The sequence below is a fragment of the Cupressus sempervirens genome, chromosome 9 (genome assembly GCF_028749045.1).
Source record: "Cupressus sempervirens isolate cs-2001-9-10 chromosome 9, ASM2874904v1, whole genome shotgun sequence".
Taxonomy (NCBI): domain Eukaryota; kingdom Viridiplantae; phylum Streptophyta; class Pinopsida; order Cupressales; family Cupressaceae; genus Cupressus; species Cupressus sempervirens.
This window is the reverse complement of record NC_143126.1, coordinates 299,968,315-299,996,196: the sequence shown is the minus strand read 5'-3', so window position 1 is coordinate 299,996,196 and position 27,882 is coordinate 299,968,315. Positions and strand designations below refer to the sequence as shown.

At 36.4% G+C, this 27,882-nt stretch overlaps 2 protein-coding genes across 2 annotated transcripts; one reads left to right on the top strand and one right to left on the bottom strand.

The window, feature by feature from the left end:
* Positions 1 to 27,178, bottom strand: LOC149538591 (protein phosphatase). The gene is made up of 4 exons (XM_089799896.1): positions 26,793 to 27,178; positions 26,641 to 26,725; positions 25,231 to 25,387; positions 1 to 553 (listed from the first exon to the last, which is right to left on the bottom strand). The coding sequence occupies exons 1-3, from the start codon at positions 26,861 to 26,863 to the stop codon at positions 25,277 to 25,279; spliced, it is 267 nt and encodes an 88-aa protein (XP_089656022.1). The 5' UTR covers positions 26,864 to 27,178; the 3' UTR covers positions 1 to 553; positions 25,231 to 25,276.
* On the top strand, positions 11,731 to 12,910 carry LOC149538592 (uncharacterized). The gene is made up of 2 exons (XM_089802481.1): positions 11,731 to 12,320; positions 12,616 to 12,910. Exons 1-2 carry the CDS (start codon positions 11,731 to 11,733, stop codon positions 12,908 to 12,910), a joined length of 885 nt encoding a protein of 294 aa, XP_089658607.1.
* Positions 27,179 to 27,882: the final 704 nt, after the last annotated feature.

Genomic DNA, 27,882 nt, shown 5'->3' with positions numbered 1-27,882 from the left:
TGAGTGAAAAAAGATACTAGGCTTTTCCAAAAATAATGTTCAACTCTAAAACCTGTTCATAATACTCTTAAACTGATTGTAAAATGCACGACTAATGAACACAACTAATGTACATCTTCTCGATAAAGACACTGCCAAGGATCTTTCGCAACTTATACTTTCTTCAAAATAGATCCTTCCACACCTGAAGAATGCCAGGAATATTTGTTTTTCCAAGAAATACAAAGGAAATGAAAGACATGGTGCAATATTTACATATTCAAAGGAGATTACATCAAATCTATCAAATCAGACATAATTTACATTGGGCCATGTGATGCTTTTGGAGCAGAATCGTAGTGAGCTCAGGATGTGAACTAGCCAATCGATATTTTCCACAATTGTCTTAAAATGGCACCGTAGGTAATTAAAGCTCTTTTGTTGCTTTAAATGCTCGCTTGAAGATTCATATTCATACAATAATTCAACTTTCCGTCGTTAGAAATTGCTTTTATGGCTAGTCAAATGATAGCTCGCCGTTTATTCAAGCTTGCTCAGTAATTGCACAGGTATCCTGCTCACATGCATCCAAAATCATGTTAGACACTTATTCATATGTACCAATCATAGCAAAACATTTAACCCATATTTCAAACTATAATTCCTTTATCCCCTCCCCCTCTGCAGCTGTTACGCTTACTAAACTAGCCAGGCATACAATTATACAGATTTTTTTTACCATTGAAACTCCGAAGCCGTAGACTACGATTTAAAAGACTCAAATGTTCGAGAGACGATCGTAACCTACAACAAATTTTATAGCTACATCAAAAAATTACACGTTTTCTCTACTAAGGTGCAGGAGCCAAGTAAACAGCTAGCACATAATAGTTTACATGGAGCCCTCTGCCCACCTGAATAGAGGCTGTTTAAATTCTTATGCGCAAAATCTAAAAAGGATTGCATGATCGTTATAAAAGAAACAGAATTTTATGTTTTATAACTGACTTTGTAAGATTCTTTAAGAGTTGTGCCCTTTTATAAGTCAAATATATGACTAACAGCAACAAAACAAACACTAAGAATTTGTTTGACAGCAACTTATTAGTCTTCTAATTTTATGGATGCAGCATGTGCAAAGAAATGGGTCTGTCCACAAAACGAAATGGTCCAAAGAGATAACTAATAGAAACTATTTAAGCAAATACCTGTGTAGGATTCAAGAAATGGCCATCATAAGAGATTGCATAGTAAATGCTCTGCAAATCATTTAAAGAAAACACCCTTCATAGAGAGACACCAAGGCACATGCAATGACCATCAGGTCACAATAAATGACCCACCATTCATGCCTTACTGAGCACCTAAAAAATAAACCCCTAAGGTAGGGTAAAACCATATGATACTCTTTATGGAAGAAGCCACTTCACGTTGTATCTTCAAGAAATCCCAAACAAAATGTCATAGTCAATATATATCTTTATATTGATTTTTTATACAGACCACCTCCTATAACATGATGGAGGGGTAAACCCAATGAAAGCCTACTCATCATCTAATATTATTTAATTAAACAAGGTGTTCACTTGACCCACTATAAGTACCATAAAAGGATGGGAGCCATATGTGTAATAACCATCCCTGAATTATTATTTTTAAATATGATGCAATATTTAAAACTAACAAATAGCTAACTTGCTAATAGTTAGCTTCAGCTAAAATGCAAGATAATTAACCAACATATGCAAATGCTCTCAACATCAACTAGATGGATTTGAGGGTCGCCACTTTGTCAGTACAATAGCGTAGAATATAGAAGAGCAACTAGATGTAGGCACGGCGCCTTCACAACTCAGTACATTTGCATAGAAACAAGGATTGTATCTAAATAACAAGATGAAGAGGGGACTAAGCCATCAACTCTAAATCATTTCATAATCATAGGAAATATTATAGATGCTTTGTAAAAAAAAGTCCAACTCATCAAACATGCATTAGCCCAATAACAATATCAAAGAGAGATGAGCACTGAAATTGGATTTTCTGATAATAAATCAGACCTCGAAAAGGGCAGCAAACTCACTCAATTTCTCAAGAAGGTACAAATGCAAGTGCCAAATCAACAACAATTAGTTTCTTAAATTTTACCAGCAATTACTCCATGCAGTGACGCCTCAAATTGCAGATTTAAGAACTTAGATACTGCAGAATTTACCTCAGTCTGAAAACACAAATCAAAGGAAATTGTATGACCTCCTTCAGAGGCAATTTGCTCTCTAGAAATCAGCATTTTACCAAACTCTTAAAATGAATACTCAAGATGAATTGCCCAGCTATGACAAATCCACAAAAAACAATACCCAAATTGATAAACTTCAGCCTTCAAAAGATGCAAGCGAAACTTGATTTCAGCTACTCAGAAAAGGCACATTTCCACAATTCAAGAAACACCAGCACTCAGAAAACAACCCAAAACTCTTTGAAACTCGCACCACACAACTGAAAACCACAAACCCACATCAAAAAACTGTAAAGCACTTCATCTCTTCATGCCAAAAATCCACACGAAGCTTGAAACACATTAAAAAATCTGCAACTATTAGAACCACCCAGCTTGGGTGTCTTTCACACCAAAACCAGTAAACTGAATGAGGTATTTCATCCTCAATCAGTCAAGGTAAAACTCCAAATTCATTCTGGCAGCATAACAATAATATATCAATTAAATTTATCAGATTTCCACAATCCATTTGTAACATAAAAAATTGACTTCTGGATTCGATTGTGTGTGTTTTTTTACCATCGACATTTCGGATCATACTACATGATCCATCATCAGGATGAGAAAGTGCAGGATAGTAAAGATATGCAGACTGAACCTTTCTCAAGAGCTATAAGAAGAAAAGGGGAGAGCACGCACAATCATGAAAAGAATCCTGATATGCATACTGAACCTTTCTCAAGAGCTATAAAAAGAAAAGGGGAGAGCATGCACAATCATGCAAAGAATCCTGCACATCTTTACTATCCTGCACTCTCTCATCCTGATGATGGATCATGTAGTATGATCCGAAACATTGATGGTTAAAAAACACACAATCGAATCCAGAAATCAATTTATTTGTTTTGTTTTGTTGCTGTTGCAAGACAATTCACAGTTAATATTTCTCACAAGAGTTGCTGAAAAAAGAAGGATCTGTGTAAGGAAGCTTGTGCGGAAAGTTCCAATATTGTTGTTTAGTGTCAACACATCTTGTTGCTCCTGATGTATTTGTACTCTCCTATTACCTTATACTAGCACTCCTTTGTTGGTGTAACCAGTTGTATCCTCCTTCCCAACGTTATCTGCTGCAGAACATGATCAAGTGTGATGGTGTTTACCTCTTCCTCAAAATCAATGATCCCATGTTGAACCAGACCTATGTTGCGGTAATACCTAATCATGTCTTTTGATTACATATTGTGTCGCCCAAATAATAACCAAATCCTATGGTCGCACAGATTTGGCATTTGCAGATTATTTCCAACCACCGCCTTCAGCAAATTGGCATCTCCAGTCTAACCACCATTGTCATTCAGCTACTAGTCTATGGTCAAGGTTTGCCTCTTACACACTTCAAGCCATTCTAGGAACATCTCTCAGCCCCGAAAATAGCACCTCTGGTGAATACAAACCTGTATTCTCTGCAACAACTATCACTCAATAATTTCTTCTCTTCTCCCCCTTCTCCAGCAATGAGAGCTATCCTTTAATCACTGCCAATGTAATGGCTCAGCTTTCTTGCGTTCTCAAAAATCTCTTCCCACATAGCCTGAGACTCCCCTATTGTTGAAGGTAACTGTTCCTCTCATGACCACAATCTCCACTGCAAGATACAGTCCTATAATTGCAGATGCGGTTTTCTATAGCCAAGGTAGGCTCACGACGTGGAATAATATGAAGAGCTCCTCTAGGATAATATCAGGTCTGTATATTAATAGCACCAATTGAAGATTACATATGCCAATCCAAGAGACTCACGACACTATAATCACGACACTAACTTGAGATATTCTGAGAACGCTATTTATGATAGTGCTAATATAAAACATTGTTCTCGTCCCTCATAAGCATTGTTGTCAACCCCAAAAGTCTTCTCCTGCAAGCATTCAAATGCATGTATGCTTTTTATTACAATTATTTCTGAGTTATTTCATCACCTAAATATCCTCTCCTTTGGTTACGCTTCTCCAGTTTGCCTACCTCACGAAATACATGGCCATTTCACCAACTGCCATTTCCTAAAGATATTCAGATACACATTACTTGAGCAAAGGATTCTTTGTGTGAACTTGGGCATAAACAAATAAAATCAGAAATTGTCATTTCTGCTTTTGTTGATGGTAATTATGAAGATTCTTCTCATTCCCTTTTTTTCGCAAATAATCACTGCTCCCATTCTGGTGTAACAGACGACACTAGGAGACTCATTTAACAACACTCTAGAAATTTTGTCTTCTCAAGTCCGCTCACCATAATTTAAACGTCCAGTTCACAAGCTCAGTACCAGGATAATTTCAATGTGTTTCTGCTCAAATAGCCAGCATAATCACACAATTACTTTCAACTCTATGGTCCTGAGTTTATGGGGAATGACATTTTTCTCTTATCCATCGATTGCTATATTTACTGTAGAAAGTTCAACGCTAGCATTCACAGCAACTACATACTTCCACAACAAATATACGAGGTGAAATATAATGCACGGGTGATTAAACTATTCCAGCCAACATCTCATCGTCGTGTCCCAAATCTAACGGCAAAATGTACGCCAGTCTTAGAAGTAATACCTCAAAAGAAATCTCCAATGTTTTCAATGAGAATAATGCCCTTAGCCACACCACCTGCTTCTGTGATCACTTATTGGTCCCACTAAATAGTTTTAAATCCCAAATGGGTGTGAGACAATGGACTAAAAATTTTCCATACTAGCGAAATACATCAGATTGAATTCAAGTTCCTTCTCTCGAGTCTAGTCTGAGTGACTATTTTCGTTCCCATTAATTAAACAGCTCACCCAATGTCCTTTCAGCTCGAAGCTCTGCACTTTCAGTGTTATTTCAGCATTTGTCTAATTCCTCTTATCACTGTACCCCCAAATAGTTCCAGGCAAGGTTTGTCCTCTTTCACATAAGTATAGTGAATGATACCTATTCATATTTATGACGATTAACTGTATTCAAAATTATAAGGCACCTGAAAGTATAATTTATAAATTATTCCAGCTATAGGAAACGACAACATATTTCAATCTCCAATATCTGCCCTTTAGAAAATATCCTAAATTTTGTCAATATATCATGCCAGGACCCCATTAATATTCACTGTGACAATTGTTTATGAAATATTAGTGTGCAAACACACGCCAAAACTGATTTAGCCAACCCCCCACACAAAGTTTTTGAAGTGTATTCAGATACTCCAATAAACAACATACGCTAAAGTATAGCATTATAATAATAGGTAAACCCGACACCAAAATAATATTTACCCCACAGCAATTTTTTTATTTCTCAAATGCAAATACTCAGTATTTTCGGCAATATATATCCTCAATAAATAATTTTTATCTATTTCTTCATAAAAACCCTTTTTCCAAATATGTTCCACAGGCTGACAAGGAAAATTGCTCTGATACTACTGAAATATCTCCAATAGATATTTACCCGGTTCTCTCTAAAAATAATATTCAGAACTCAAACATATGAAAATGTGTTACAAACCAACAATGAAAAACCAGTAAATTCTCTTAAAGAACCTTAAAATACGTTATTGTATTATACCTCGGCAATACAATAACTAGCATTCAAAATACAATCTTAAACACAGTTTTGCAGCCAAATTGGAATACTAAGGAAAGAACCTGAAAGCACACGCAAGACACCTGATGAGACGTCTCCACGGACAATGGGTTTGCGTCCACTGTCTGCCGGCATGAGGGGCTATGTCCTCACGCTGGATGAAAGTTGAAGCTTTTCGAAAAACTCTCACAAGAGAGAAATTGAAATCTGAATCATAAACCAAGCATATTTGAATGAATGAGTCTCTCCTTTTAATCCACAAAGTTGTGACTTTTCAACTCCTTTCCTGGCTTTTCATCTTATCTCCCCTTGTCATTTTAGCCCACCTTATAATACTAAATTGACCTTTTATAATTTTAATCCATGCTCTCAAAGTCAATTTTAATACTTTATAAAAATGTCTTTAAATTTTCTAATGTCTCAAAAAGGGGACATTGCAAATGCACTTCTGAAATATTTAAAGAATTTTGTACAAATGTTGGGATTTAAGAGGGAGCTCACAGTTCCCTACAACCCTCAACAGAATGGGGTTGCTAAGAGGAAAAATAGGACTATTGTAGAAGCTGCTAGGGCCCTGATAAATGATCAAAATTTGAGCATGTCATTTTGGGCTGAAGCATCTAATACAGCAGTATACATACCATAACTTAGATAAACATATAAGAAAAATATCATGTGACTTGATGTTCTAAGCATATTATATCTTTTGATGCCACGAGATAAGGTGATATGGAGTGTTAAAGCATATAGCTTCAATCAGACAAATACTTTGAATAACTGTGTGTGTGTGTATATATATATGACTTACATATTGATATGTATATATGCATATCTGTCCATTCGTATGTTTGATGATATTCTGAAATTGGAATCTGAATATATCTGAAGCATTCATATATATATATATATATATCACTTGAGACAAGTTCACATAAATTAGCATGATTGCTGATGCCGAACCTTTGATAATTATCGGCCTGTTTGTATAAATGTCAATACTGAATTAGCATGATCAATTATACAAGTTCCATGTGTGGGTAATGCACATTAATGAATTGGTGACCATTAGCATTTGTTATATGGTAATAACATATGATTAGGTACAATGGTGAATGGTCATGTCTCTAATTAGACATGCCCATTCACCCCCATGTACTTACTCATATGTTATATATATTCAAAAGAACTCATTCTTGTTGACATAGAAATTAATTAATATCAAACAAGATCTGAATATCAATACAGTTCAGCGGTTAGAAGCATTTCGTACTTTCTAAAGTTTCTGTACATGCATATGTAAAAGTTCTGCCATATATTACATTGATCAACATTGAAGATTGAATCTGCAACATATCAATATTGAAAACAGTATGATTCAGAGAAACTAAAATTCATTCTATAAGTCTGACATAAACTTAGTAAAACTTAACAAGATGTTCTCATCAACCTGGAAGCCTTGTATCTTCTCTTCAACATCTTTCCTTGCTGATCTATGACTGCATAAGGTTTGTGAACAAACTGTTATACATCCTGATGGAGCCCTAATTTTTGCAAATTCAGGCCTCCATTTGAGCAACCACTCTTATCTTTTAATCCCAATTTTTATTTTGTAGTTAGGCTATGAGCATGTTTACATTAGGAATTCAATGAACACAGAAAAAAACCTTGAAATGCATGTTGAGAGCCTCAAAATGCAAAACTGAATAAAGTTTTTTAGGATTATCTCTTTTTTTTCCATTCTGCTGTAATTGGGACAACATTCGGTGCCCATTTGAGTTGGCTGACCCATTGATTTTTTTCTGGAGATTGGTGACTATATCAGATAAGGATCAGTGATACATTCTTGGAGTAATCAGAGATTGTAACCATTTCGTGCTGGTGATTGCAAGAAGATACTGATGAAGGAAGCGAACATCATTGGAGATCAGTGACATTTTGGAGACCTGAAATTGATTTAGATCATCAAATACATCCTAATTTGATGGGCAAATTCATCAGGAGCTAGACGTTGGTCACACTAAATTAGATTGACAATTTTACGATTTATCAGACTTCAACCATACCATATCGGCAATTATATCCAGTATAATGGTTAGGAGCACACTCTACCCATTTGAATCAGCTTTTCAAGGCAGAACTACATTCAAATTCACTCACCATCAACCTGTGAGCAGTCATCATATGAAATTGACAGCATACAGAAAGAATTCATGGCGATCGTGGAAACTACATCCTACCATAGTGATCAGCATCTTGGCTCAGTTCAATAATACCTGCCACATCTTCATCTCTGACAGTATTGATTGCCTTATATCATTCGATCACTGCCTTGCTGCAATATCAAGGCAATAGATAACCTTATGTTCCAGATGACTGACAGACTTCTCTAATCCATACACGCAACAAACCGGAGCATACCGCAAACTTACATTCTTCATTAATAAAAAATATATTTTAAGACATTGACATAGGGATTAGTTATTCTTTATGACGAGGCGTGTTAGTTCGGAAGTTACTGTGCATCTCTTCATTAATGTATCAATATAGATGCCAAAATCAACGGGATGAGAGTACACACAGCATTATTAAGATATTCTGATTCTGTAACTTGGATTGTAGATAAAGGCATGGCTTGCAACATGAATTGATGTATTACTTTCATGATCAACAAAAGTTCTCTGTTTTTGTTCATTTGAGGCAAAGAGATAAACTACAATTTGGATTAGTCCTTTGTGGTCACCGAGGTGATTGGTGAACTATTCATGACAATGCTTGTGTATTAGATTCTTCGTAGCATTCTTTGTTTGATAGTCAGGGATAGTGTGAAATATACATGTGTTTCTTCATCCGTGTCTAATTGGACTTCTCTGCAAAGAAGTTAAAATACTTTTAGACTAACATTAAATTGCATACGTGATTGATCTTCTGCATTTAGAGCACAGGAACAATTGATGATATTTGGATGTATACTATCCCATAAAGTTGTACATAAGAATCTTCATTGTGGTGGACTCTATTGCCCAAGTGAACAAGGAACTGATCTTTATAATCGTTGAAAGGCAATTATTGGATTCATGGTTGAAGTTGGTGATTGTTTTCTATATCTCCTTCTTGCAAGCATCAACTCAATTATTGATAAAATCTTATATAAAAATCCAATAATTTCAAGCACTCTCATTAACAAGCATATTTTCAAGTATTCATACATATTGTTCAAGTTGGGTTGTATGTCCCCTTTTTCTAGGACATTATAATTTTGTGTTGCCGGCTCACTTCTCTTAGGTTTCAGGGGTGAAAAAGTTCTTTACGGGGTTCAGTTCGAGATTTGACCTAGACATTTCTAGTTTCAAACCCATCAGAGCAATTCTGGCAAGTTGTCCGGATGCTTACTATTTTTAGTAAGTAAACAAAGCTTAGAATTCTTGGTATCTCAGTGTCGGTTTGGAAGCATCTCGCCAAGAGCTTTCCAACGAGCTATTGCATGTGCTTATCCGAGTTCATTTGGTTAGTTATTTTGATGCCTGATGATTATATGGTTTACTAACTAAGTGACTTTTAAAGTTCATTTAACGTGTCACTTTATTTTAAATAGGTACTATGTTCACTTAAGTGACTAAAGAACAAAAAAAGTACTTTATCTCACATTACCTAAACGGGCGTGCATCACATTCGGAAAAGTAATAAAGGTACAACAGGCTTCGCATAGGGAGGTATGAAGATTATAATATTTAAAAACAAATATTAATCTAAGAGCTAGAAACAGTGACTAGTTATCTCTTTGAGGATGCAAACCCTTGAAGAAACATTTGGAAGTTGAACACAAACCTAGCCTTCATACAGGTTTTATCTACATTTGCCAATTTGACTATTATTGCTGTTCATAAAATTGGATTTTTTTTGGATTGTTGCGTGTTATTGTATTGTTGTTGTATAATACAATAACATATTTGGCAGCTATTTGTGTTGACTGCTGGTTTATATATGTACTTTTGAATATTGGAGGAATCAAACAAACCTTTCTGAGTTTTCTCGTATGCATATCCACTAGTTACAAATCGATTAAAATTCTGGAATTAATATCAAATATTGGTTTACTGTTCAGTTTTAAATTTGTAAGTTTTATATCAAGGGTTTTTAGTAAATATTCAGAAAGGGATATTACAATAGTATCAGAGCCATGCACCCTGCCAGCCTGTGAAATTATATCAGCAATTAAATTGCTGAAGGAATTCTCACAACGAATATATGCTATTAAGCAAATCCAAAAGTTGCTTGATCTGACTTGGCTAATTTTCTAGAGGAAATAGAAGGTAAAGCTGGACGCAAAACCTAGCTTTCACTTTGTGTTTCATGAACTAAAGATTGGAAGGATATTTGATTTCAAAAATCCTCATTTTAAAGATGTCAGCTGGCAGAATGGGAGTTGGACGATAAGCTGAGTTGAAGACTCCATCTACAGCAGATTAGTAATTGCAAAGTAAGTGTATTTTTCAAACAAAGTTGGATTTCGCAATAACATGGACCAGTACGGCAATGTCTAGTTGAGGTTGCAGTAGATTCATAACAGTCGGATGTGGTACCATGTTTAACGCCTTTCTGTGAGTAGCTCATAGGGCAGATTGTGGGGGTGGAATACTGACAAGGAATACTTCATAGAAATGTCAGGTCTGCAAAGAGATAGTGTGCCACAAGGTGGTAATACTGAACAGCAGTTGACGTATTGAACGACAACACCTGCAAGATGTCATACCCCAGCACTCCAGTCACGGTAATAACATAAAAAGGAGGCATTAGTCAATCAAGGCAATCGGGTCCAGCAGACTACAGGTTGTGGGCGAAGTTTGAGATCAGGACGTGACTGTTGGAAGCATTGCTAGGTCAAAAACAGAACTCCAGCAGATACGCAAATACAGTAGCATGGTCGTATGTTAATCTTCAGTCACTCAGTCATGATTCGCCTCTTCCTGCGTGTGATATTGTGTGACGTTGGTATATAAGACCAACATTCTGGAGTGGACGCTGGAGAACAAAAGAGCACCATCAGATACTACATTGTGTGTTCTCATTAATTGCGAGATTGTATGGCCACCTGCCGTCTGCACTTAATCTCGGGTATGTTCATTCTAGTTTAAAGTGGAAGTCTGCCATTAGGTATTTTGTATAGCTGCTGTTGGGTTATTAATCTGATCATAAATTTTATTGCAACCATAGATGTGAGTATCACCGATTAATCGGCGATACTAGAAAAAATCGAGATTTTTTGGGGCCAGTGATTTAGTCGCCCCAAAAATTGCGATTTTTTTTGCAGATTTTTTCAACAAAATCACAGATTAATAGGCGATTAATCGCCTAAAAATTGCGATTTCTTGGAAAAAAATCGCCCGCGCCCGGCAGTCACATAAAGTGACGAAAAAACATATTTTTTTCATTCGGTTTTTAAATTGCTTAGGGCGTTTTGGAGAGGAGAGGATAGAGGAGTTCTTGGCAAGCAAGAGGCAGAATCGAGTGCATTTGGAGGCCTTTTGATTCGATTTCTTCGTTACTAGGTAAGTGATTTGAATCTTTGTTTTTTATTTTTGCAAGAGATTGTATTCTTTTTTCTTGCATGTAAATGGATAAAAATACATTCCTAATTAGTTAAGAATGCATTTGATGAATGTAAGCAAGATTAAATGCATTCATTTGCATTTTTTTCCATTCTAGATCGAATTTATGTTAGAAATTTGCACTTTTTTGAAAAACCCTAGCAGCTAGTTTGTTTGAATGTTATTTGGATTTCAATTTATTGGTGCTGTTATTGGAATGTTGCTTGGATTCTTTGTTTAACTGTTAACTTTGATCTTGTTATAATTTATTTATAGTTTTTTTTTTTTAAATTTGCATGCGTAAGGCAGCCCGCAGCAGTTTTAAATGGTAGACAAATGGCCATTGACTCCATGCCCTTCAGGCTACATTGGCACCAGGCCAAAGAATGCGAGAGATCAAGCATGGAAATATGCCTATGAAGCATCCGATGAACCAACCAAAGTGATTTGCATTCGATGTGAAAAAGTAATATCCGAGGGCATTTACCGGTTCAAATATCACATCGCAGGGATCTCAAAACATGATACGAATCCTTGTGAGAGTACAACAGAAGAAATAAAAAGGTTTGCAAATGCCTTGCTCGCAGTTGGAGAGCAAAACAAATTGCAAAGAGAGCGGAATAAATTGCATGTCAGGGCAGCCATAGCAGAGACCCAGGGCAGTTTCATTGATGTTCACGAGGAGGAGGCAGCCATTGAGAGCATGGCCGGCTCTTATCATGGGCTGCGTGTCCACAAACAGGGTGGTTTTTCTTTCACAAGTTCCGCTCCCACTCCCACTCCTACACCTCCTAGCACTTCCGCACCATCAAGATCAGCAGGTGCTTCTGGGATAGGGAGCTATTTTGTGCTGAGGCACACACCTAGTAAATGGATAAGGAGGCCACTAGATGGAATAAGGAGGTCCATGACCAGGTGGACAATGCACTAGCAAATTTTTGGGTTTTCAACAACCTTCCTATTAGTGTTGTTGGCAGTCCCTATTGGAAGGCTTTGGCTACAGGGTTGACAGTTGCAGGAAAGGGGTACAAGTCCCCTTCTCGTTTTGTGTTGGGTGTTTTATTACACTCGATTTCCTTTTTATTTTTAACTTTTTACTTAGTTCTAAATTTTAATTAATTTATCTAGAAATTAGAATGTTGATTACTAAAGTCTAAATCAATTTATAATTACTAAGAATCTAAGACATAACTAAATTTTGTTTTTGTAGGCTTATTGGAACTATTGTTGAAAGGGCCATAGCATTTGTTGAGGAACAGAAACAAGAATGGACAAAATTTGGTTGCACCATTCTTTTTGACGGGTGGACGGATGGGAAGAGCAGGACCATAATTAATTTTTTGGCCTGCTGTAATGATAATGTGGTGTTCCTGAAATCAATCGATGCCTCTAGCAAGGTAAAAAATGCTCAGACATTGCCATTGATGTTGGAGAACACAGTCTTAGAGATTGGCATTGAAAATGTGGTGCAAATCATCACAGACAATGCTGCTGCATATGTATAAGCAGGTAAACCGTAATTTTATGTTGCATGTGCATTGTGAATTTCACAAGAAGAATTTTTAATAGTTTGATATTTTTGAAAAATTGGAAACTAATTAGTATTTGCTTTTACAATTGGCAAGAAAACTCCTACAACAGAGGCACCCCACTCTCTCTTGGACCCCGTGTGCAGTACATGTCCTTGACCTTCTTTTGGAAGACATGGGCAAACTTGAATGGGTCGCTCCAATTGTGGAGGATGCAAGGCGGGTGACAAAATACATATACAATCACCCATGGGTCCTTAGACTGATGAAATAGCACACTTATGGCAAAGAAATTGTCAGGCCTGCCGTCACAAGGTTTGCAACGATTTTCTTGACATTGCAAAGCATTCTCGATAATTTGGTTTCTTTGAAGCAAATGTTTGTTTCCAAAAAATGGCTTGATTCCACATTTTCAAAGAAGAGTGAAGGAGAGAATGTTGTACGGATAGTGTTTGATAAATATTTTGCAGATAAGGCCGATGAAATAGTAAAGGTAACTACAAAACTTTAAGTTTTAGTTTACACTTTACAACTTTATAACATACTAAGCTTGTAACTCAAGTAAATAATAATTTTGTAACTTGTCAACTAATTTCAAATTTATATTGCAATTGTCTGAGCCTTTAGTCAGAGTTCTGCGTTTGGTTGATGGAGACCAAACGCCAATGGGTAAACTATATGAGGCCATGGACAAGGCCAAAGAATCTTTCAAAAATTACTACAAAGGGGAAAGCATCAAATATGAACCCATTTGGCAGATCATTGATAGAAGGTGGAATAATCAGCTCCACCAACCCATTCATGTAGCAGGATATTTCCTCAACCCATGTTTTAGGTATACCGTAAGCTCATTCTTACTCAAATTTAAGTTAACGAAGACTTGAGTTCATTTTGCTTTCGTAGGGTGTTGGGTGTGTACTAAAATTGCAAGACTTCTTTGTTTTTGGTTTTTGGTTTTAGGGCTGATGGTACATATGCAGATCCTGATGGAGAGGTCATCAGAGGCCTAAGTGAGTGCGTCCAAAAGATGGTAACCAGTGAGGAAACAAGAGATAAAATCATCACTAAGCAAGAGATCTTCACTTCAATAGGGGGCAAGGTGTTCTTCACTCCTCTCTGCAAGAGAGCAAGGCTTACACAAACCCCAGGTAATACATTTGCAAACTTCTGAATCTCAAATGCTAAATTAACATTTATGTTTCACTTTTTGTTGTCTATTAGTATTTTCTAACTTGTACAATTTCTATGATGCAGTGGCTTGGTGGACCACTTGGGGTGCAAGCACTCCAAATCTTGCAAAATTTGCTCTAAGAATCCTATCACAGCCTTGTAGCACATCACATTGTGAGTGCAACTGGAGTTTGTTTGAGGCCATCCACACAAAAAAGAGAAACAGGTTGTCCCAAAAGAGGATGAATGACATGATCTATGTGCAATATAATCTTAAATTGCGCATGAAAAGGGCACAACAAGATCCTCCTGGGCCAATCGATTTGGATGAGATAGATCCTTATTATGATTGGACGGCACAGGAGCAAGCTCCCTTATTTACACAGGAGGACATCTCCAATTTGGAGAGGGAGGCCGCAGAGGAGGCTGCGGAGGAGGAGGGGGTGGAACTAGATATGACATCGATTTGGATGACATCGAGAAGGGCGATGATAAGGATGATGACATTGAGCTTACTGCAGAGGACCTTGACATCTTGCACACAGTGAATGTTGAGCTACCGACATCTAGTTCTATAGCTACACCATCTCTGCATTGGCACAGACACAGACACAGGCACAAACCCTATGGGGTTCTAGTTCTAGAGCTTTACCCTCTCCCACACTCGCTAGTAAAGCGACTGGGAAGAGGAAGATGTAGTCCTATATTTGACATTTGTACTTATTTGTAGTCATATTGATGTGCTTATTTGAACTCTTTACATTTGACACTTTATTTATGAGAATACAACTTCTCATGTGTTGTGAACTTGTTAGTTGTTAGTAATTTTGATGACGATACGCTCTGATACCACTGATGTAGGTACGCACCACCCTTACCCACTCGCAATCAAGAGTGCAACAATATGGAGACCAAGAGAAATAAAAAAAAATGCTCCACAAGCAATTTTATTATACTTGAAAATTCTTAGCAATTACAATATCATTTCTACAAGATCTCTCAAGATCCAATCCAAACCCAAGCTAGCCCAGATCCACACTCTGGTAGAAACCTCTAAGATCTCAACTTGTGCTTGCAGGCCACCAAGCAACCTCCTTGTTTCTAAACCGCAGTCACTAGCTCTTCTCCAACTTTATCCAAGATCCAAACGTAAATTGCCTCACATTCGGAGCTCTGTCTACACACTCACAAGTCCATCACAATCTTGCTGTAAACTGCCTTACATTCGGCGCTCTGTCCACAGACTCAGGAAAACTCACTCTTCACTTCCTCCTCCTCTTTCACACCTTGAAGCCTTCACACTTTCTAGCTTCTACTTTTCAAACTACTCCTTGAGCTTCCACTCCTCAAGCTTCTCCTTGAGCTTCCACTTCTCAAGCTACTCCTTGAGCTTCCACTCCTCAAGCTACTTCTTGAGCTTGATTTAGAAATGCTCATATGCCTTGCTTAAATAGGCACTTACCACCCCATGCATGACTTATCCACAACCTTCTAGAATTCCTCCACAACCTTCTACAACTTCCACAAATTTCTACAATATTCATAACTTTCTAGAATTCTACCCACACCTCGATAAATGGAATGACAACCATTTATTTTTTATTTTTTCTATTATGCCACCTATGCACCTCGAAAATAGAAATCCTCTTTTTCTTTCTTTTCTCCTTTTTCCCCTTTTTTATTTTTTATTTATTTCTCCTCTAATTTTTATCACTTTCTCTCTCCTTCAATTTTTTTTTTTTTTTTTTTTTATTCAATTTTTTTCCCATGCAAGAAGCTCCTGCATCAAATTTACAACTTGTCACTACTTACTTGTTAGTAATTTACCTATTAATAACTCTTTTTGCATTGATATATATCTAAACATGATTGTTTTTTATGTATTGTTAGTAATTAAGTCATAGATGCAAAAAAAATTGAATTCTGTAAAAAAATCGCATTTTTTTATTAAAATTTAGTGGTTTTTGAGTTCCCGATTTTTTCCCAATTTTTCCCAATTAAACTTTTTCAAGCCTAGGCGATTAATCTCCTCAAGCGATTTTTACATCAATGATTGCAACATTGTGTTCCAAAATACCAATCTGAAACTTAAAATGGCATGATTTAATGAGTTTAAAATAGCTATTTCATATCATTATGTGGTAAATCAGCGTAGTGGCATAACAGTAGTAATTTTGCATAAGAGTTTGGATTACTGGACAACTGTTTGACAAAATCTCTGTTAGTTCAAGTGTATTATTTCTCATCAAACCAGCAAAGGAATTTTCAGTGGTAGCATTTAAATTTCAAAATGGTTTTGAAAGGCAGCAGAGAAAGCTGAGAAAGCAGGTTTAAATAGCTGAGAAAGCAGATTTTCAGCGAGAACGTTTAAATTTCATAGATGGTTTTGAAAGGCAGAAGAGTTCACTTTCTACCTAGAATAAAGCTGGCTTGTCGAAAACGTCATCTTCCTTGACAACAAGTTTGGATGGTACTGTGGTGCGTCCTCTAAGAAATGGTAGAATTTTAGAGAATCAATATTCAAGAAATACCAATAAACAAGAAGCTTCAATGTCCACTGGCAGGGAAGACTCAAGGCAACTAGAATATAAAGATGTATATGAGAGAGACATTCCTGTTGTGTCTAGCAGTGTCAAAGAGATTGGTATCATTTCAAATAACCATGAAAGGCCTTTTCAAGCAGTGAATCTAAAACCATCTGCTACCTCACTAAGAAATGTGCAGAATGCTACTGATTGTGAAAGGACTTCATACAAGCAACAGTACAAAGCAGATCTTGATCAGTCTTTCAATACAAGTATATAAAAAAAGGAAGTTGAAAACACAAAACATGGCTACAACAGACCTTCAAAAAATAAGAATTCAAGGTACACTCATGATGGGCAAATCAAAGATCCTTATGAATGTAAAACTGGGTATCCGGAAGTTCCTTTCCTGAAAGAAAACAATGAGATATATGAGAAACAACTGGTCTAGAAATCAGCTACACTAATCAAAACAGGTGCAGTTTGCAAAAGTAAGCCTACAGGTAGAACATATGAAACAAGATTGGGTTCGTCTCGAGCACATGAAAAGCTACATGGCAGAGGAAGTGGGACGAGAGTTTATTATACTAATGAATATGACGAGAAACATAATATCAGGAGGGAAGCTGATAATGGTGATAGGAGATCTGTGACCAGGAAGCCTTACAAGGTGGCTAATGTTTCTCAACCAATAGATAATGAAAACCAGCTAGCTCGAGACTTCCAGCTCAATAATTAAACTAAAGTAAGGAGATTGTACGATGATTGTAACAAATTCCAGTCAAAACTTCAAAAAAAAAATTTCTTTCATTGATTATATGGACTTTCAGCTAGAGCTACAAAACAAGATGGATATGATAAGAAACAAATGCTATGATTTGGCTCGAGATCTCCTTGCAGAGGACAATTATAGAAATTTGCGTAAGGAAGATATCAATCAACTTGATAGTAGTAGTTAAAAAGAAGAGCAACCTTCGCATGATAATATGCAAAATACTAATTATGGCACAAGTATACTAATAGGTAATTGGGAGACAAAAGTATCTTATGGAGTTGTTTACACTAGTCCTTTTGATGAGCATGTAGATGGCCCATGTAGAAGAGTTGACCAAACTGCCAACGTTGGCAACTCCCCATCTTATTTAGACATGGAAAACACCATTATCTTATTTGATGACATGGAAATTAACTTGGATGAATTTTATGGTGATACTAGGCTGGAAATTATGTCAAATCTTGAAGAACAAATGGACCACAATGTTGGCAGGATAGATGATCTAGCACACATTGAGTTAGAAGACATATCTGAAAATGTTGCCTCCTTAGGTGATGAAAAATCAGAAAACTCTATAGAAAACAGCCCACTTGTGTTCTAAGGAGATGGTCAAAAACCATTATCACTCCTTGACTTATTGGATATGCTTTTGGTCAAAGAGGACAAGCTTGTCCAAGTGTCGACAAGGATGGATGATTCTTCCAAAATGATTGAGGATCTCATGTAGAAGGTTGTGATAGAAGAGAGACATGGGAATGTATGTGGTGTCACAAGTCCTCTTTTACATATTATTTTTGAAACTTTGAAAATGATAAAATATTATTACTTGCAACTATTAATGGATAGAGATCTAGCAATAAAATTTGGAAAGGGCAAGGAGAGTTAGGTAGATGAGCTATGCCTTCAATTAAGCTTAACACATTACTCCATCCACAAAGCTGAAAATCAAACGAGTAGAACAGCCGCGCATGAAGAAGATAACCATGGTTCAAGGGCACAAAAAATCACACAAATCATTGAAGGAATTCATAAAGTGGGTAGATGTCAAGGCAAACAATGTAATTCAATCACGCGTTCCCCGTCTGAAACTTTCCATGATGAAAAAAATTCTATAGACCAACAAGTTGACAAGTCTGAAAATTCTGATTTTTATGACAGCAGCTATACATTTTCACATGAGCACATGGTTAGTAATACAACAAGTGAGGATAATTCAGAGATTTCAATTAATGGTGAACCTTCCTTTTATAAAGACTTTGACATAAGCGAGGGTACTTATGGTGGAGTAGGAAGTTCAGATTTATCCTTAGCATGCTCTAAGGGATTTTTCAGCTTACCTAGAGATTTATCACCCAGCTCTTATGAGATGGTCATGGCCTACTTGTTGATTGGTGATTTTACTTGTTGGTATATTCCAGCTATCAGTGATTTGCCTGTGTATGTTAGCAATATTTTTGCTGTTTCTATTTGGCCTTCAAGGGTCAATGAGTTAGTTGCAGATGAGTGGGGATAACATACATTACCCTACGTTCCACATGAGGTGTCTACATTTTTTATTCAGTAGTATATTTAAGACAGTGTTAGCATTCATGATATTGGTGATTCACCAACCACTCTTTCCTTTACCCAAGATCATGTTGATTGGGTGATCGGGGATCCAGGTGTTGATAGTATCTTACATCTGGTGGATTATGTTGTGTTGTTACACAGTCACGGGATTATGATCTATGTGTTTCAACCTTCTGACACATCAAAGTTCTAGAGATTAGGATTACTCCATTTTCACCAGGGCGATATGGTGGTGGAGTCAGATTGGCCAGATCTGTCATTGTCATCAGTACAGATATTACAGCAGTGGTACAGTCCTACAGATATTACAGGAGCTGGTCAGTGGTATCTCAGACAACGTATGAGTTCTCATTTGGAATCCAAGTGGAGCATCCCTATCTATTGCCTTTTATGAGGGACCTAGGTGGAGAGTTTGGTTGCTATAATCTTCAGGTGGATATTGGTATATTGTTGAGTTCCCATCTTCACTTGACAGAAGAGACTCCCAGGGTCACTCATGGAGTGAGGCATTCATTTTGATTGAAGGTATTGGCACACAAGGCAACAACACATGGCAGTTGGTGTCCCTTTATGGTGAGACTTGGGATCTTGGCATTCAGTTATTTGGCACATTGATCCCTATTGTATTGTTTCACCATTCCGAGTTTGAGAAGACGCATGTTGAGGTACATTGGCTGAGGAGTGGAACCTCTTTCTCGACGCGAGTATGGGATCCTAGCATTTGGTTTCTACAGGTATGAGTGGATTGCTTGAGGGCAAGCAATCTTTGACAAGGGAAGCTTTGTAATGTCCCTTTTTTCTGGGACATTACAATTATGTGTTGCCGGCTCACTTTGCCTAGGCTTCGGGGGCAAACAAGTTCTTTACAGGGTTCAGTTTGAGATTTGGCCTAGACATTTCTAGTTTCAAACCCATCAAAGCAATTCTGGCAGGTTGTCTGGATGCTTACTACTTTAGTAGGTAAACAGGGCTCAAAATTCTTGGTATCTCGGTGTTGGTTTGAAAGCATCTCGCCGAGAGCTTTCCAACGAGCTATTGCATGTGCTTATCCGAGTTCATTTGGTCAATTATTTTGATGCCTGATGATTATATGGTTTATTGACTAAGTGACTTTTAAAGTTCATTTAACTTGTCACTTTATTTAAAAAAGGTACTATGTTCACTTAAGTGACTAAAGGACCAAAAAGGTGTTTTATTCCACATTGCCTAAAAGGGTGTGCATCACATTGGAAAAAGTGATAAAGGTACAACAGACTACACATGGGGAGGTATGAAGATTATAATATTTAAAAACAAATATTAATCTAGGAGCTGGAAACAGTTACTAGTTATCTCTTTGAGGATGCAAACCCTTGAAGAAACATTTGGAGGTTGGACGCAAACCTAGCCTTCTTAAAGGTTTTATCTACATTTGCCAATCTCACTATTATTGTTGTTTATAAATTTGGATTTTTTTTGGATTGTTGCGTGTTATTGTATTGCTGTTGTATAATACAATAACGCATTTGGCAGCTATTTGTGTTAACTGCTAGTTTATATATGTACTTTTGAATATTGGATGAATCAAACAAACCTTTCTAAGTTTTCTTGTATGCATATCTGCTGGTTACAAATCGATTAAAGTTCTGAAATTTATATCAAATATTGGTTTACTGTTCAGTTTTAAATTTGTAAGTTTTATATCAAGGGTTTTTAATAAATATTCGGAAAGGGATATTACATGGGCATACTAAAGGTCTTCTTAATTCCTTGTCATTTGTGTAATATCCTCCCTAAGAATAGAATCTAATGTTGATATTCAAGATTGTAATTAACTATAAGAAAACATATTATATAATGTACCAACGTAATCAAACAATAATTCTAAATCAAAATAAATAAATAATACTAAATGATCGAAACAAGTAATTACAAGTAATAAATAGGATTATAATAATAGATAACTAAGTGATACCATTTAATAAAAATAATGACTACCATATGTCATAAATACTAAGCGTCATACCCTTCCATACAAAGGGGGATAAATAGTAAATAAGTCAGATGACTTTGAAGGGGGGAATTAACCGATATACATACAAATGTGAACACAAGTATCGAGGGCATATGGGAGGACAAGTGAACTGGTTATTGCCCATCATTGAGGACTGAGGACAAATCTCATATGACGAAGGCAGAGCACATACATAAACCATCCACGTCATCGGAAGACCAGTGGGCAAAAAGACAGGGAAGCATCACCCACGTAACCATCGCCCACGTGTATCTGCAGATAACAACAATTCCTCCACGTAGAACGAGCAAATAGGGCAAGATGGGAGATAAAGTCGATTCCAAGTTGTACAGAGTACAAGTCTTACAGAGGACAATGTCGAACAGAATGAGAAGATCGGTTTGGAAGCAGCAGTTATAGAAGGAATATGCCCAACACTTTGAACACCCCACCACTCCCTTCATCGTTGATCGGAGAAGCAGTGGAGAAGGCGTGTCAAGAAGTGACAAAAAGACGCACACTGTATTTAGCACATACATCATATGTGGTGAGGGAATATTTTGTGAAGTGGCTAGAGTTATCGAGTCCAATATTAATTGCTAAGGTATGATTAGTATAAAGAATCTTTCCTTATATAATAATATGTGAATAACTAACATTAGTTTTATATATATAATATAAATATATTTAATAGAATCAAGTATTAATTCAAATAATAAATTATTTTCAATGTGAATCATATAATGGAGAAAAGATTAAAATAGAAAGACATAAAAACGATTCAAGTACAAACTTGGTGGAGGGCATTCTTTACAAATATCATAAACATGATCCAAGTATAAACTTGGTGGAGGGCATTCTTTACGAATGTCATAAACATGATCCAAGTATAAGCTTGGTGGAGGGCATTCTTTACGAATGTCATAAACATGATTCAAGTATAAAACTTGGTGGAGGGCATTCCTTGCGAATGTCATAGAATGATCCAAGTGTAAACTTGGTGGAGAGCATTCATTACAAATGTCATAAAATGATCCAAGTATAACTTGGGTGGAGAATGATCCAAGTTCTTCATGGAGACATTATAGCGGAATGTTGTACACGATCCGGATTATTCCGGTGGAGAACGTTTGTTGTAAATGTTAATTACTTCTTAAGGATATAAGCTACTTAATTAGGTTTATTGTGATCATATCGATCTTTTATAGTTGTTATGTATTCTGATGTAACCCTAATGGTGGGACATTACAATTTGGAAGAGACTTTGGTTGCATATGTGATCAGATTTTCTGCTATAAAAAGCCTACGACCAGAGGAGTTGGCTTAGGAATAGGTACACCCGCCTTGGTCCTGCAAAGCCAAAAGTGCAGAGGACTTGGATCAGATTGATCAGTCCTATCAAGTTGGCCATAACCAATTGGAATCCCAGCATTGAGTTGGCAAGGCTTATAGAATTCAAATCTGTGGTTTTGGGAACCAACACATCCATTCATCTTCATTGTACACTCAACAATTGAAGTCCACAATTGTGTAGGTGACTCAATATGCCTTAGGACTTCTATATGTCATTTGGTCTGGCAGACTTTTCTTTGATTGATTTGCACTTATACTCAAGGTATGTTCAATTAAGCATTGTTTCATATAGTTTGCATTTTACGATATCTGCATATCGGAAAGTGCAAATCCCTGTGATCATTTGGAACTGAAAATAGCTGAAAGTGTATTCTCTAACCTTGTGTTTAAATTTTATAAAACAAGTAAGAAAAATTAGAGGAAATAGGTAGCTTGATTTGAATTGTAAACAACTACCATTTCTGTCAATAGTAGTATTGGCAAAAGGCAGCTCTCTTTGGTTAAGACACCAGATTTGTGAAGTCAAAGGGCCTTTCATTCATCAAAGCACCTAATAATATTTTCTAGTAACAATCGCTACCCTTTCCATTTTTAAATCGGTCATTACACGTTAATTACTTCCCTTGCAGAGACTTTGTTAGTTGCAAAAGCAAAGTCCACCCACTCTCTTGCTTGATTTTTACCTCATCCCATCTAGAATTAGACCGTTTTCAAATCATTGTGTGACTTTGTGCTTACATATTCCACTAGTTAAAAACAAAGGGTGTTCTAAAGGTACAACCTTGTGCTTATGTATTCATTAATAGGAAACATATTGGGTGGAGTTGATATACCTAAGAGGTCTAGATCTAGTCCAAAAAGAGGTCTATGATATATATTTTGTTGCAAGAAGTGCAATCTGCTATTTCAAATCATTGTGTGACTTTGTGCTTACATATTCCACTAGTTAAAAACAAAGGGTGGAAGGAACAACCTTGTGCTTATGTATTTATTAATAGGAAACATATTTGGTGGAGTTAATATACCTAAGAGGTCTAGATCTAGTCCAAAAAGAGGTCTATGATATATATTTTGTTGCAAGAAGTGCAATCTGCTATTTCTTACATCAAGTAATCTATTGTCACCTTGACAGCCTGATTAATGCCCCATACCAGACATTGAGAACATTAGCCAAGTGAACAAATTTTCTTTTTTTAAGAGAAAAACTCTAACATTCAAGATATGACATTAACATATTACACTGCATGCTAAAATACACACAAAGTCTCAGGCAAAGCACCAAGGCACCAGCAACACAAGAAGACATCATAATTGCTCCGAGCAAGGTGAAAAAAGCAGAAGACTTAACAATTGTGTGAAGACGTCCACAAGATTATCCCACAAGAGAGTGGAGCTCCACCACAACAACAATCATCATCCCGTGATTGCATTCTCTCGCTTATAAACATAGGAGTAAGATGGGGGAGTCATCCACCTCAAATCCACTCCCTGAACACATTCAATGACACTCACAACAACCAAGGAAACTTAAGCAAGAGGTGGAGCAATAGAGTTATCATACCCAAACTAATAAAAATGGCCACTAATTCAATAAACACAAGATAGGATCAAGGTAGCAACTACCTCCAATCCATACCATAATAACTCAAACAATGCCCAAACATAAGAGACAAACCTTCACAAGAGGTTGCTCTAGTAGGAGGTATGAGCTCTCCACCAATGGGATGACAATTGGATGTTTTTATGCAAGACACCCTTCTTAATGCCAAAGATGGTATAATTTTTAGACTACAACACTTGTCAACAAGGTGATGACATGAGAAGACTCACAATACCAAAGTGGACAAGTTTCATATACAAAGTTCCCCAAAAAACATTTGGAAGTCCTTATTGTCCATAGTACACTAACATGACAACAATGCCTAGAAAGGATACTAGAGTGTCATTACTCAAGTGTCCACTTACATTCCATGAAGAATAAGGAATTTCAAACATAACATAGTTCTAACTAACACAGAGATAAAATAACCAGTGTTTTCTCCACAATCTACAACCATATGCAACACCACATTACACAGTACATGACCTATAATTACAGAACATTCTAGTGGCCACCACAAATCTAAAAGGAAGCCAACGAGTTGATTTCAACAATAAATCAAGCATGATCAAGGGTCACAAGATAAAAAGAAACCAAATTTGGGAACTAGACTACACATGAGAAGAATTAATAAAATAATGTCAGTTCTTACAAAAAATTAGAAAGTTCCTAATAACCATAAGAAAGTATCAAATTTAGAAGGCACATATTATATGCACAAAATGGACTAGGTCTAGCCATAGTTAAGGGAGTGAAGCACTTCAATAAACTGAGAATCCAGGGTCCAATTGAGTTATTTTGTTAAAGAACATGCTCAAGCGCACCAAGCAAGACAGTCTTCTAATACTCCCAACAGGGCAAATAACAAATATATCGAACCCTTACAAGGAACTTGCTATACTACCATACATCTAAATATGAGCAATACACCAAAACCAAGTTGGAAGGAAACACCATCTCTAAACAATCTAAACGCATGGCATAAAAGTATACAATAACTCATTTGGAAAACACACTAAGTAATGCATGATCAGATAGTCACAATAATGACAATTGATGAAAATAATGAAGCTGAAACACCCGTAAACACTCAAAATAACACACCCAAGCACAGCCTGCACATTCAACAGTACAATGCTGACAACAGATCTCAAAAAAACGATCATGTAGGCATTACATGATACAGAAATCAATGCATCGATATATCCCAGGTTTTCCCCAAGAATCAAACAAACACAATACTCTCACGAGAATAGAGAAGATCCCAAATGTAAAACCTAGATTTCAAACCAATGGGAAGCAGAATATAACCTGGGTTCCACCAAAAATATGTTACTGGAGGCATGTCATGACTATTCTACTTAGATCCATCTTCAGAATGCAATGGACGACCAGGATCAGAAACAGTTGGGTATGCTGTAGCCTCCATTTTTAATAGGCAACTCAAGTTCTTGTCTTCCACATTTTTCTGCAACGGTAGAAAATGACATTATAGCATATGGAGTTGCCAGTTCTACCCCTTCCACATTTTCTTAAAAACCCAGGTGTTATTACATAGTAAAGTAATATGACTAGCAGGCACAAGACATTTCTCGGCATTTAATTCTGATTTTATTTTTTAAGTCTTTTGACAAAAAGAACTATACATTTTAATCATATTGGCAAAGGAAAACTTTAGAAAGATAAAATGGAATGAAGTAGTGGCTACCAGACTCTTCTCAGCAGATATTTCGATAGAACTTTCAAGTCTTCTGGAAAAAGAAGCATGCATATTATAAATATTAGCAGCAGAAAGATTTAGAAAGATAAATGGAATGACTAGATCATCAGGAGTTTCTGATAGAATTTTTTTATCTTTTGACACAGAGAGCTATATATTTTATTTATATTTAGAAGAAGACAAGTTTAGAAGGATAGAACAGAATGAGCTCAAGTTTTATAAAACGAATGATATAAGAATTATATAGCTGCAGAAGTCAGGCATGTTTAATTCAAGGGAAAAGGTGCTTTTTTAGAAGCTGTAAAAAGGAGTTTTTTTAAAATTTTCCAACCAGAGAAAAGGAAGAGAGACGAAGGAAAAAGCCTTTTTAGCAGCAGCAAGAAATTGATTTACTTTGCCAGGAAAAGCGTATTTTCAAGAAGCTTCTAGGAAAGGCATTGTTCTGGATTTTCCATGGGCGAGGTCAAGCAAGAGATATTCTCAACAAACTAGAAGGGAAATTTATGAATTTTCTAACCAGAGGAGAGACAAGACCAACAGTTTTCTTTGAGAAGAATGCAGGAGTGGGAAAATATAATTTTTCAAAACTAAAGAGGCCATGCAAACAAACATAACAATCTACTATCATACTATTGAAATGGCCAATGCCATTGTGGCATCACCTGTATTAACATAAAAATTTCATGTATACGGTAAAAATTTCATGTATACGCTACCGTTGATCGAGCCTTCACAAAATGTAGGAATTAATTTAGAGGATGTAACTAGGAGTTTACTAAAGAATTTATCCATCTCGGCCGGGTGTAAACTTACCAAAGAAAATTACAATATATAAACTCAAAAGAGTTTGATTTGAATGCATTTCAGGAGATTTCCCAGACTTAAAAAGATGCCAAAAAGGATGATTAAAAAAGGGTTTCCAATTACCAAACCCTTTTTTATAGATTCGTAAGATATTTTTACCAGAGCAACTCTCATCATAATTTTGAGTAAAAATTTACCATGATGCAAGCTCTGTATGCTTCCCACTCGGCCACGCACTCTTCTTTGTCCCATTGCCCTTTCATAAATTTCTCTGAGTACCACCTGCACATTATCCCCATTAAAGTAACAGATAAGTTTTGCCTAATAAAAAAGAACGAGAAAGAAATACCTGTTGAAACAGTCATTATACGCATTTCTGAGGTTTGAGCAAGCGGAAGAGCCGGTTAACTTGGCAGTCATTCTGCAACCTGATGTGCTTTTATTTCCTTGGCCCGTGATTTGTGTTTTGGCTTGGGAACGAGACTCAAAGACTTGTCTTTTTATTGGACGCGTTTTTACAAGATGCGACGATTCCCCGCAGATTCGATGTCCTGAAAAAATAGTGAATTTGTGGCATAGTATGGTAAATTTGGTGCGCTGTCCATTGATAAATGGTGGTTGACTGAAAGGTTAAAATTCCTCAGCTTTCCCACAAAGTCAGATATATTAAAATTCCTCAGCTTTCCCACAAAGTCAGATATATTAAAATTCCTCAGCTTTCCCCCAAAGTCAGGTATAAACTGATACAATACATCTTAGGATATAAACTGATTCGATGGTTAGCGGAAATCTTTATTTGCCACCTATCTTTGCTCAGCGATGAGGTGGCAACGCTGATAATAATAATAAAAAATATTGAGTTTAACGCGTACATCATTTGTAACATCATCTAATGTAATTCTGAAGGTATATAAAGTTAAAGCTTATTCGGTCAAATTAGTGTGATTATAGAATTGATTTGTACCCACCACATTGTTCTAATCATAAACTCTCTTCTCGTGAGGGCTCATGGTTGTTAATGCGATATTATAAATTTTGGAAATCGTTACCATTGTCATTTCTATAAAAAAAAATTCAGAAAACTAATAAAAGCACTAGGAAAATCGAACGCACCAATAGAAAAATAGAGAAATTCATTGTGATGTCAAAATTAGAAATATTAAACACAATCAACATACCATATATTATTCTTTTCAAAGTTTGAAGGGCGAATTAATCGTTTATAATTGGTATGAAAACAATAGTCTCTGCCTTTTAAAAGGCAGGGACTAATAATAATAATAACTAGCAGTCATTTTGGACAAGCACGACAGTGTTTACCATACCAAGGGGAGGACAGTTGGACAAAGCTATATAGAAACACCTATTTTTGTGCCTCTATAGCCACTACCTTCATTTTATAAGTGCAAGAAGTCCATAGTCTCAGTTTTGTAGAAAGA